The 11,370-nt window shown below is 40.0% G+C and overlaps 1 protein-coding gene across 3 annotated transcripts in view; it reads left to right on the top strand.

Moving 5' to 3' along the window:
- LOC126400955 (paired box protein Pax-7-like) overlaps window positions 1-11,370 on the top strand; it is a 244,405-nt gene that overhangs the window by 109,108 nt on the left and 123,927 nt on the right. For all 3 annotated transcript variants that reach the window (XM_050061969.1, XM_050061970.1, XM_050061968.1), the window contains exon 7: window positions 3,614-3,813. In XM_050061969.1, coding sequence (XP_049917926.1) covers window positions 3,614-3,813 — 200 coding nt within the window. The remainder of the gene's footprint in view (window positions 1-3,613; window positions 3,814-11,370) is intronic.

Below are 11,370 nucleotides of genomic sequence, written 5' to 3'. Positions count from 1 at the left end.
GCTCCAACACTGACTGACAGCTGACTCCACTCATTCACACTCACCACTGCCCCAGGGCCGCTACCATTTGCTATTTACAGAGATAGCACTGGCGACCTGAACCGGTCAGTGGAGAAAAAAAGCACTTTTATACGGACGCATTTGCCCCCATTACCGTTTTAGCTCGTTTCGCGGCTCAATACTGAACCAATTTTAGAACGAGTGGTACCCATGAATCATACGCACACATACACATGGGGAAATAGGGCCCAGGTTGAAAAATACCGAAGTTGTCCTTTAAGTGTGAGGAGTGGCTGTGGCTCAGACGTAGAGCAGGTCGTCCATTAATTATAAAATCAGCAGTTTGATCCTTGGCTCCTCCAGTCTTCATGTCGAAGTATCCTTGGGCAAGAAATTGAACCACAAATTGTTCCAGATGGCTGTTCCATCGGTGTGAAAGAGTGTGTGAATGGTTTCTGAGTAGCACATGGCACTATGTAGGATAGGCTCAGCCACCAGTGTGTGTGAATGGGTGAATGTGACATGTAGTGTAAAAGCACCTTGAGTGGCTGGAAGACTAGAAAAGTGCTATACAAGTGCAATCCATTCAAGTGTTGTTTTACTTCTGTAGATAGGGTTTTAAAGAGTTTATTTAGAAGTAGGAGAATTTTTTCAACACATAAAAGGAACACTTCAACCCTCAGTTTATCACAAACATTCATCATCAGCACATCTGAAGATACATGGTTTTCACTGGACATTAAGGGTATGAAAAACTGGCACCTAAAAATTAGCTAAAGCTGTCTGTTAAAGGTACAGTATTTATCTCAGAGATGTAGTGGAGAAGAAGTATATTAAGTTGCATAAAATTGCAATACTCATGTATAGTGAGAATCAATTTGTGTTTAAGTACAGTACTTCACTGTACACTGCAAATTATTCACAAGAAGTTACGGTATGCAACCAGGGCCGTAGCCAGGGTTTAGAAATTAGTGAGGTCCAGAATTTGAAAAGGAGGTGTCGTTTCAAAATAAAAGCTGTCCGGTGTGTTAATATGTTTACCATGCTGTTTGGGGCTTCTATTTTTTTCTCTTTGAAATTTTTACCAAGGTCCGGACATCGGTGACCTCATAGCTGGCTACAGCCATGTATGTAACTGTGATATTTCACAGTAAATTACATTGTTATCACCTCACAGGCTTTTAATGTGATATTTAACCAAATTCTGAATTTTATTGTGAAATTCATGCAGGTAAATATAGTTATTTTACAGAGACAGTTTTACTGTGAGCTTACAGTGAAATCCAGTAATACTATGTGAGCATATTGCTAAATCACAGTAATCAAATGTACATAACCTACGAAGTTACAATTAAATTCAGTAATTTACAGAAACATACTGTTATATGACAGTAATGCAAGGGGCTTTAAGTGTGAGGCTGAAGATAAATATAGTAATTTTATAACAGCATACTGCTAAATCACAGTAATATGCAGGCATAACTACTGTGAGATCACAGTATACAGCTATACAGGCCTTCTACAATAATGTACTGTGAAAATGACTTACATGCAACCAGTAGCCATTCATTTATTGTAAATGTACAGCCAACTATTTTACAGTGTAGGTGTTTTTTATCTGTTATTATCAAAAATATAGATGTACTCTTATCAACATTATTTACAGGAAAAAAACAAACAAGCAAACATGACATGCAGGCATTGCAGTCAAAATAATATCTGCCCACATTGCAAAGTGAACCAAACTCAGAGCAAACAGCTGAAAATACAGAAATGAAACTTAACTAAACCTAAAACATAACCGAAATCATTGGTGTTCAATTAAAGTCTGTTGACTGTGAGGGTTATAGCGCATGATATCATTGTCATCCTCATCCTCATCAAAGCACTACACTATTTTTTTCTGAATGTCATTTATTTATTGTCATTTCAGTGTACACTGGGTTGCACAACAAAATGCAGTTGTGGTCCCTTTATGCTTCACAAGAAAAACAATACAAAAAGAAGAAGAAGATACACTTTTTTAATACCCGAGTGGAAGTCGCTCTGTTGTCATATACACACACAGGCCCAAAACACACACACACACACACACACACACACACACACACACACACACACACACACGCACACAAACAGGACCTATACATGCATTAAACTGAGAGATGTCAGAGTGAGGGGGCTGCCTTGGACATGCGCCCTAAGCAGTTGGGGGTTTGGTGCCTTGCTCAAGGGCACCTCGGTACTGCCCAGAAGGCAAACTGGTATCTCTCCAGCTACCAGTTCATGCTCCATACTTGGTCTGGATTTGGACTTGAACCTACTGCCACACCACGAACATATGTTTTGGAAAATTGAACTGTAATGACTGTAATACATGATTCCCTGTGTGACATTCGAAATTCCTAATGTGTTCTCATCCCAAGTCACACATCACAGTGGTGTCAGTGGACTTTCATGTCTACATATGATGTGCTACTGTAGGTGTACTCCTTCAACAACTGGGGCCAGCTAAAAATGAGAAACTGCTAGCTGAATTTTTTGTACTCTGCAGTTTTTTTGTCAGTGACAAAGAGAGAGTCAGAGTTTAGTAAGTCCTTGTATTTTACCAACCTGGTCTTCAGAGTCACTCACACCAATTAAAACATGCATTGTAGACTGCTGTAAAGGACAGCAGCGTTGCAACACCTACATATGTTCTCTGGTGCAACCCAGTCTCACTCTAAAGTAATCGAATACTAGCGCTTGGGCAGTGACTGCCAAGATCAGACACAGACGAAAAAGCTGTCCTCTCATGAAAGGTGGCTGGTCACCATTAGTGTGTGACAGCAACTGGTGGCATCGAGGGGAAACGTGGCGGAACAACAACAACATAAGTTAAGGGACCAAACACTCACCAACTTTCACCCAGGAGGCCGGTGTTTGTTTCCCATGTGATTCTCAAGCCAAGCCCTGTTTTTTTTTTTTCTTTACGCTACCATGTGCTTGTGTTGGCTAAACATAACCACATGCATCTATTGTTGAAGGAAAAAAACGTCCCTTCGTTGTGGTTGTACCAACATGGTGCATTTATTTTGAAAGAGACTGTATGCAAACTGTACATTTCCTGTGAAAACTGAAGTGTATTTTAAAAACAGACAATACATGTAACAGGCTGAAGTTGACACAGCGTCCCAGAATGTCAACAACCAATGCACCCAGGGTACCATGCACATTATATCTTCATGTGGAAAGTCCATGACAAAACCTCAATATGTGATGATGTCGGATTGAGAATATGTTGTCTGGTGTTACAAAGAACTAGAATTACTAGTATTATTAGACTGCAAATCAACAGCATGTTATGAATAATGACAATTATTACTGTTAGATTACTGTGTCACACACTTTTTAATGGACTCAGTGGACTGCCAAAGTACATGGAGTAAAATCACAGCAGAATGCAGTTTTAACTACTTTCAACTGTCTGTTGATTGGCTATTTTTAAATTGAATTTCCCCTTGGGGATGAATAAAGTTATTCTTAGTTATTCTTATTCTTATGTTTTATATGGATCTCTGATAGATGACTGCTTCCTGAGTAGGTCACAATCATGTTGTGTTTTGCCCTTCAGACGGTGGTGGTACAGTTCACCGTCCCCAGCCATTACCTCCGTCCACCATGCACCAGACCGGTCTGTCCAGCACTGACAGCAGCTCTGCCTATGGTCTGGCCTCCAACCGCCACGGCTTCTCCACCTACTCTGACTCTTTTATGAGCTCTGCAGCACCCAGCAACCACGTCAACCCTGTTAGCAATGGGCTCTCCCCTCAGGTAAGATCTGCTAGATGCCTTTAACATATATGCATTAGGATGTGTAACATTAACTCAGTGAATCAAGTAAAGTAGATAGAGCTCAAATTTGATCTCACCAGCATTACTGTATTTGGGCTGAACGCAATTACCGTTTTCCCTGTAATTCTCCATTACATGTTGGCGGGTGGGCTTGTTTGCTGTCTTGCTGGAAGTTGGATTGGACGATCCATATCAATTTTATCTTTGTGTAAAGTGTGAAGACATGGTCTGGGATGTGTAAGCATTGCACATAGGCTGAAAGTGAGGAAAGGTGGCTAGCCCTCTAGCCTCCCTCAAAAGAGCAGGAATAATTTCCATGTTACATCTAGAAACTGCTACCTTCTCATATCTCCAGGGCTGTTTTTTAAGTGTTGAGGGTGTTTGAAGTTAAGGACTGTCATCATGTTCTGTATTTAACATTAAAGTTATTAGTCTTAATTAATCAATCAATTAAAGTAATAAAAAAAAAGTTGTTATGGCGAAGGACAGATGCTCGTTCATTTACATCTAATTCTCTTCCAGGCTACACTTTTCATTGGCAACACTGTCGTCCCCTATTGGTCCATGGCAGAGACACTTTAGTGACATGCTTCAAGCACTAAATTAAAGACATCTACTGAGTTTGGAGAAACTGTCGTTCATTTGTAATCAAATTTTGCACCAGGCCATTGCACTTGTTTGGAACTGGTAGCGCCCCCTATTGAGCAGTTTCAAAAGAATTTCATACATGTGGTTCAACATTGTCATAAAACACATCCTGCAAGTTTTGTAACGATTGGACAAACAATTGAAGATTTGAAGTCTGATTTGTGTTGTGCCACACCCACTTTTTTGCACCCCCTAGTGGTCATTTCAATGAAACTCTGGGGGTACGTTGTATGTCAACATGTTCTGCAAGCTTCGTGATGACTGGCCTAAGTGTTATGGAGTCAAGTCTACTGATGTCTTGAGCCACACCTCTTTTAAGTTAATTAGTTAATATCGCCAAATAACAATGAGATATTAACAAGCTTTTGATAACTCTTCATAAACACAATCCACAGAAAATATGGTATGAATCACAGATACTTTAAGGTTTAGGAGGAAATGTCAAAAATGTGTTTCTCAAAAACCCCAAATTGAGTTGCAATGCCCTGTATGGAGTGCTTTCAATATAATTTTGATACACATGGTTCAACATTATTATGACATATCCTGAAAGTTTTGTAATGATTGGACAAACAATTTCTGAGACATCAACAGACAGTTGAGGATATGTTCAAAATCTGTTTTTTTGTTTGTTTTGTTTTGTTTATTATTGATATTTTTTTTTACCAAACATATAATAAACAATTAGACACCAACATACCTACAAGACAAGACACAACAGACAACACAAAATTAATCAAACATTACTGACAGAATAACTTTACAACAGTAAAGGGAGGGGGGTACAGATCATTCATACAACTTGTTCTCCAAGTATGACCTGATAAAAGTCCAGGGTCCATCATCTCCATGGTCATATTCAGAGAGTGCTGAGGCTGCCCGCTCCATTGATAACAAGTCAATCAAGTCTTTTAACCACATGTCAATATTAAAGCAATTTGGCTTACGTACTTTCCAGTTCATCAATATAATTCGTTTAACAGACAAAAAGGCTAATGCAATGATTCGCTGTGTGAGCTTTGATTGTATATTTTCTACATTCATTCCTAAAAGGCAGACTAAAGGACATTCAGGTAATTTTACATCTAGAATAGCTTCCAATCTCAAAATAACATCCTTCCAGAAACTCCTTACTTGAGGGCATTGCCAGAGCAAGTGAGTGAGTGTCCCTGCCTCTCCACAGCCATGCCAACACAGGGGGGGAAAGAGAAGAATCCATTTTATTTAATGTATGTGGTGTGATGTATGCTCTATGCATAACTTTCATTTGGATAATTTTATACCTCACCCATTTACAGTAGATAGAGCTGTTGTGTTTTTTAAAACAGATTCCCACAGACCTGTAGTCATGGAAACACCTAAGTCTTTCTCCCATTGATGTTTGATGGAATATAGGCTGTCTGGAGAGGCAAGGATCAACAGCTTATATATTGCTGAAACCATTCTCCTTCCCATGGCAATCCCTCTAAACTTATTATCTAAGGCCCTGTCCAAATATCCGCACTTGAGCCCTTGTGCCCCTTTACTGCGCGCTCCCACTAAGGGACACAAGTGCGTAGGGTGTCCAAATTGTCTTCTGTTGTTATCAAAGGGTGCAAACCTGCACCCTTAATGCACCCCTTCCGAAAGTGCGCATCAGACCTCACTTCGCTGAAGGATTTTACCCAGAATCCTCCGTAGTGTCGTGACGCCGTAACACTGCACAGCTGTCTGGTACAACTCACCGTCTTCAAACGGTAACTGATGTGTCCGCGAGCTGTTAACTCCGACTGACAACAACCGTTAGAGGAACATAACGTCAAACAACATGCTGTGTGGACTTAATAATACATGACAGGGCGTTAATAATGAAATAATATACAGTTTACAGTTGACAGTCCACATCACTTTACAGCTTTGATTGTTTCTTTAATTATTATTATTTTCTTACCGTATGTCTTTATAGTTTATTTTATATCACAATTTACCACAATTTATCCAAGCAAAAAAAGTTTTAATAGGAATAACGGTAATCTAGGCTACGTTAACGGTAGAGTAAAAAAAGACGTTAGAGCTAATATACACATTATTAACAGGTAAATTCAAGAGTAAAATTTTATTTAATTTACCTGTTGGTTGGGCATCAGCATCAATACTTGGATCTGATGTAGATGCCGCCTTCTCCTGCGGCTCCTAATCCTCCTCATCATTCACTGATTGTATCTATTTATCATTTGCAGCAGCAGTGCTGCGAACAACATTATTTCCTCCAACGCCATGTTTTGTCTCCTAGGAGACGGACCAGCTGGACCCAAACGGAAGTGACATGTACACAACTGTCCCAATTCTCCTTTTTAAACAGCGTCGGTCCCTTGCGCACTTACGCCCCTCACTGCACTTTCGGCAAGTGCACTTCAGGGAAGACCTCAGGGCGCAAGTGCGGGTATTTGGACAGGGCCTAAATCTCTATTATGACCGGTGTCCCTGTTCTTTGAAATTAGTGACCTCAAGATGGATCTCAACTGTAAATATGAATATGAATATGTATCTCTAAAATCAAACAAAACTTTCAATTCATTAAAGGGTACAATATCCCCTTCCTTCACAATCTGTTCCAATTCATTGACTCCATGACATTCCCAAGTGTTGTTTGACAGCGTTCTGCCCCCTGCTTTTAATAGGGGATTGTACCTTTTAGGGCATGGTAGTAATGAAGACCCATCAAAGGCTAGACGTTTCTGGAACACTTTAACCACCTCACATGAAAACTGAATTATAGGGTTGTCCATTTTAAAGTTAATTTTAGGATGAAAAAATAGAGCTGATAAGGAGACAGACTTGCTGTAGTCAAATCAAATCTTCTCCTCAATCCACTTCCAGCTACCAACTTCATTCTTGCTTGTGTAGGCCCATAACAAGGGGAATCTAACATTATAAGCTAAATAATATGAATAAACATCCGGAATAGCCAATCCACCTCTTGATCTTGGTCTCATCATTTTTTTGTAGTTAATTTTCGTTGTCTTGTCTTTCCACAAGAAACCTGTAAACAATTTATTAATTTCTTTAAACCAGTAAGGGGGGAATTATAATGGTATGGCAGACATGAGAAACAACAGGCTAGGTAAAATATTCATTTTTATAATTTCTGCTCTACCCCATAATAAAATGGGTAGAACTGTCCACCTCTTCATATCTTCTCTAATTGACTTCAGGAGGTGAGGCCCATTTAAATCAAAAATATTTTCTATAGGAGTCAGTCTGGATGTTTACTCCAAGATATTTCATGCCTTGTGATCTCCATTGGAAACGAGCGGTACCAAGCTGTGAAGTATAGGTATGATAGTTTAAAGGAATAGCTTCACTCTTGCTGTAATTCACCTTGTAACCAGAGAAATACCCAAATGCATCAATCAACTTCATCACCTGTGGTATTGACTGGGATGGTTGTGTTAGTGTCAATAATACATCATCTGCGTACAAGTCAGCTTTAGAATCATATTCCTCTATATCAACACCAGAAATCTTTAGCATAGCACATATGGATATATAGCACATGCCAGAGGTTCAAGAGCAAGAATAAAGAGGAATGGTGAAACAGGGCAGCCCTGCCGAGTAGACCTCAAAAGGTGAAAAGTCTCCTCATGGATAATTGATTGCAGCTGCTTTAAGAAGCATCTTTGCATTCTTGAGCCTTATATTACTGAGGTCCAACATATGCTGAGACTCCAATGCCTTAAGCTCTAGAATTAAACTCTCTTTCTTTGACAACAATTTCTTCTTTTTGGCTGTAGCATAACTAATTATCCATCCCTAGGGGTTGCTTTGAAGGCCTCCCAAACTATTTGCACTGAGGACAAAGAATTTAAATTAACATTTATATACTCTGTTATATTCTGTCTTATCAACGTCACAAACTCAACATCTTTTTTTTTTTTAAAGATATGTTTTTGGGCATTTTTGCCTTTAATGGATAGGACAGCCAAGTGTGAAAGGGGGAGAGAGAGAGGGGGATGACATGCAGCAAAGGGCCACAGGCTGGACTCGAACCCAGGCCGCTGCGGCAACAGCCTTGTACATTGGGCGCCTGCTCTACCACTAAGCCACCGACGCCCTGAAACTCAACATCTTTAAGTAAAGAATTATTAAATCTCCATAATTTACATTTAAGATTGTTTGCAGATAAAGAAAGGAGGACTGAAATGGGGGCATGATCTGAATTAATAATATTATGAATTTTACAGTCGATAACATTCTCAATCACAGAAAGGGATAAAAGTAGATAATCAATCCTAGAATAGGAGTTATGGGCATTAGAATAAAATGTATATTCTCGGACATGTGGATATACAATACGCCAAATGTCAGACAAAACCAGAGAGGTCTGTAACTCTTTCACTGCTGCTGAAAGTGCAGCATCAGATACAAGAGGGCGGCCAGATCTATCCACTACCGGGCCACCGACCAGGTTGAGGTCTCCTCCCATAAATATTGGATCTGCAGTGAATTGAGAAAGGATCACATTCAACCTGGACAGAAATTCAGCTTGTCCTAAATTAGGGGCATAGACATTCACTAGAGTGCATTTTTTATTTTGTATAAGACCAGATATGATAATATACCTACCCTCTTTATCAGTGACAGTTTTGGAAAGTCTAAATGATAATTGTTTTGCTATGAAGATACTGATGCCCCTAGAGGCCCCAGTACCTGGTGCTGAATAAACTTGGCCAACACATCTCTGTCCTCAGTTTAACAGATTCAGCATCTTTCAGATGTATAACATTGCCACATCACACTCCAGGGATTTCAAATGAGTAATGATTTTATAACTCTTTGTTTTATTAAGAAATATGATTGCATATTGTTACTTTGATGAAAGGAAAAAATATGTATATATATCAGGAACAAAGATGTATCCTGGAGTTTGTAATGTTCTGCACCAACATAGAAGGAAAGTAAACACAAAATACACACAAACAACACATAGTGAGCCAAAAGGCATGCACAGATAACAAAAACAGCAACAACAACAACAAAAAACAAACAAACAAAAAGGGATAGAAGAAAGTCTATCTCCTGACTGAGAACACACTGTTACGCATGGCACTCCGCACTGTTCAGACCCTGACCTTAAACTAAATACTGGATCCGGTGCCTCCCAGAATTATGAAAACAAATTACTTGTCATGGTCAACTAAAAAGCCACCTGGGAAACACAAAATCCCATTAACAATCCTCAACAAAGGGCTCATTTATGCTCAATGTTAAATACGGATCCGGATAGGGACGGAGCCTTCTGTCCGTGCTCCGCGTTCATTTCGTCCGTATTTCTGCACATTTCCATAAAGCTTACGGATACGGGCCAAACGGAGCAGTACCACCGGGAACCGTGGGGGCAGTGTTGCTGTCACTACCCGATACGTAGCTCTAGTGAGACACGAAGAAGAAATAACAATTCAATTTCTCTCATCGGCAGTACTAAAGGAAAGAATTCTCCGTCCTCTAGTCGCGATGTATTTAACGGCCTCACCGACCACCGCCTCCTACAACGCTGCCTCTGTTTTTGTCTTTTATGCAAGAGGTACATTATCAATATCTCCTCCACAGTCACCATGTTTGTTTTTGAGTTTGTTGTTGTCATAAACTTTTGACACTGGGCTGCCTCCTGGTGGATATATTGGTTAACATCCATGCCAATGTAAAGGGTGCATGGAAGTATGTGGGCAGTGACGGTAACATCGTTTGAAACGGACGTGTACATTTTCATACGTAAAGGGAGCATAAATGAGCCCAAAGTTGCATGAAACACACCAATAGTTTATATTGCGTGTGGTCTAACTATGTCTGGTGTGTCATACCTCATTTGGTCCAAGTTAATGAAAGATAGCAGGAAGCCTGATCCTCAAGTCCATGTCCAGATCCTTTGCATCCATAGAGTTGTTGTAGATGATTTTATGGTGATGATCAGCCTGGCGGGATACAGTATACCATATCGTATTGCTGTGCCCCGCAGGTTTTTCTTGATGTCGGCAAACTCAGCCCGCTGCTTCTTAATATCCACGGGTAGATCCTGGAAAACTGAAAACAGCTTTCCTTTCCAGGTTAGCTCCTTTTTCCTCCCCACAGCTCTAAGGATGTTCTGCCTGTCGGTCCACCTCAGCATCCGCAGAATATATATCATATAGAACATTTAAAGTTTTATGCTCCATGGCCATCTGATCCTCCACTGCACCAATAGGCTTCTCTGTGTTAGATAGTCTGTTCAAAATGGCCTGTGTGTCTTTTTTCAGTCCATTGATCAACTCATTCAATTCATCAAAACTATGTTTGAATGAATCTTTAAGATTCAAGACCTCTGTGATTAGGTGTTGGGCCCAGCTTGGCATTTCTTTGTCTGCCATGACTTGTTTGGTGGCACGCCAACCAATTTCATGTTCCTTTGCTGCTTGTCTTGTGTCTTTGCGTCTTCCAACACCTGACATTCAAACTTCTATATTTCATATAGGGATGTCACGATTATAGATTTTCTTGGTACGATTATTGTCAGAGAAATAATCACGGTTTTACGATTATCACGATTATTATGCATTAATTAATTTCACACTATAAATGTGTAAAATCACATGAACACTCCTTATAGGTCTTTAAAAGGCCAGTGTGTAAAATGGGTTGAAAACAGTGATATCAGTGGTCAAATTCTAGATTGCAGGGCTCACTCCATGGCTCACTCACTCACCCCTCCCGTCGGGTAAATGACGGTGGCCTCATAGGGACAAAAAGCCTTGCGCACGAGTTTTTCAGGAGTAGGTCTATCTAGCGATGAGGTGAATATTTATTTAGAAATCTAAACCATGTTACGATATTGTAATAAATCCCTCACGAGCAGGAGACCAGAGGAGCGTTCGG

Source organism: Epinephelus moara, chromosome 14 (genome assembly GCF_006386435.1).
Source record: "Epinephelus moara isolate mb chromosome 14, YSFRI_EMoa_1.0, whole genome shotgun sequence".
NCBI classification, from domain to species: Eukaryota; Metazoa; Chordata; class Actinopteri; order Perciformes; family Serranidae; genus Epinephelus; species Epinephelus moara.
Note: the sequence above shows the minus strand (reverse complement) of the source record. Positions and strands in the feature narration are given on the sequence as shown.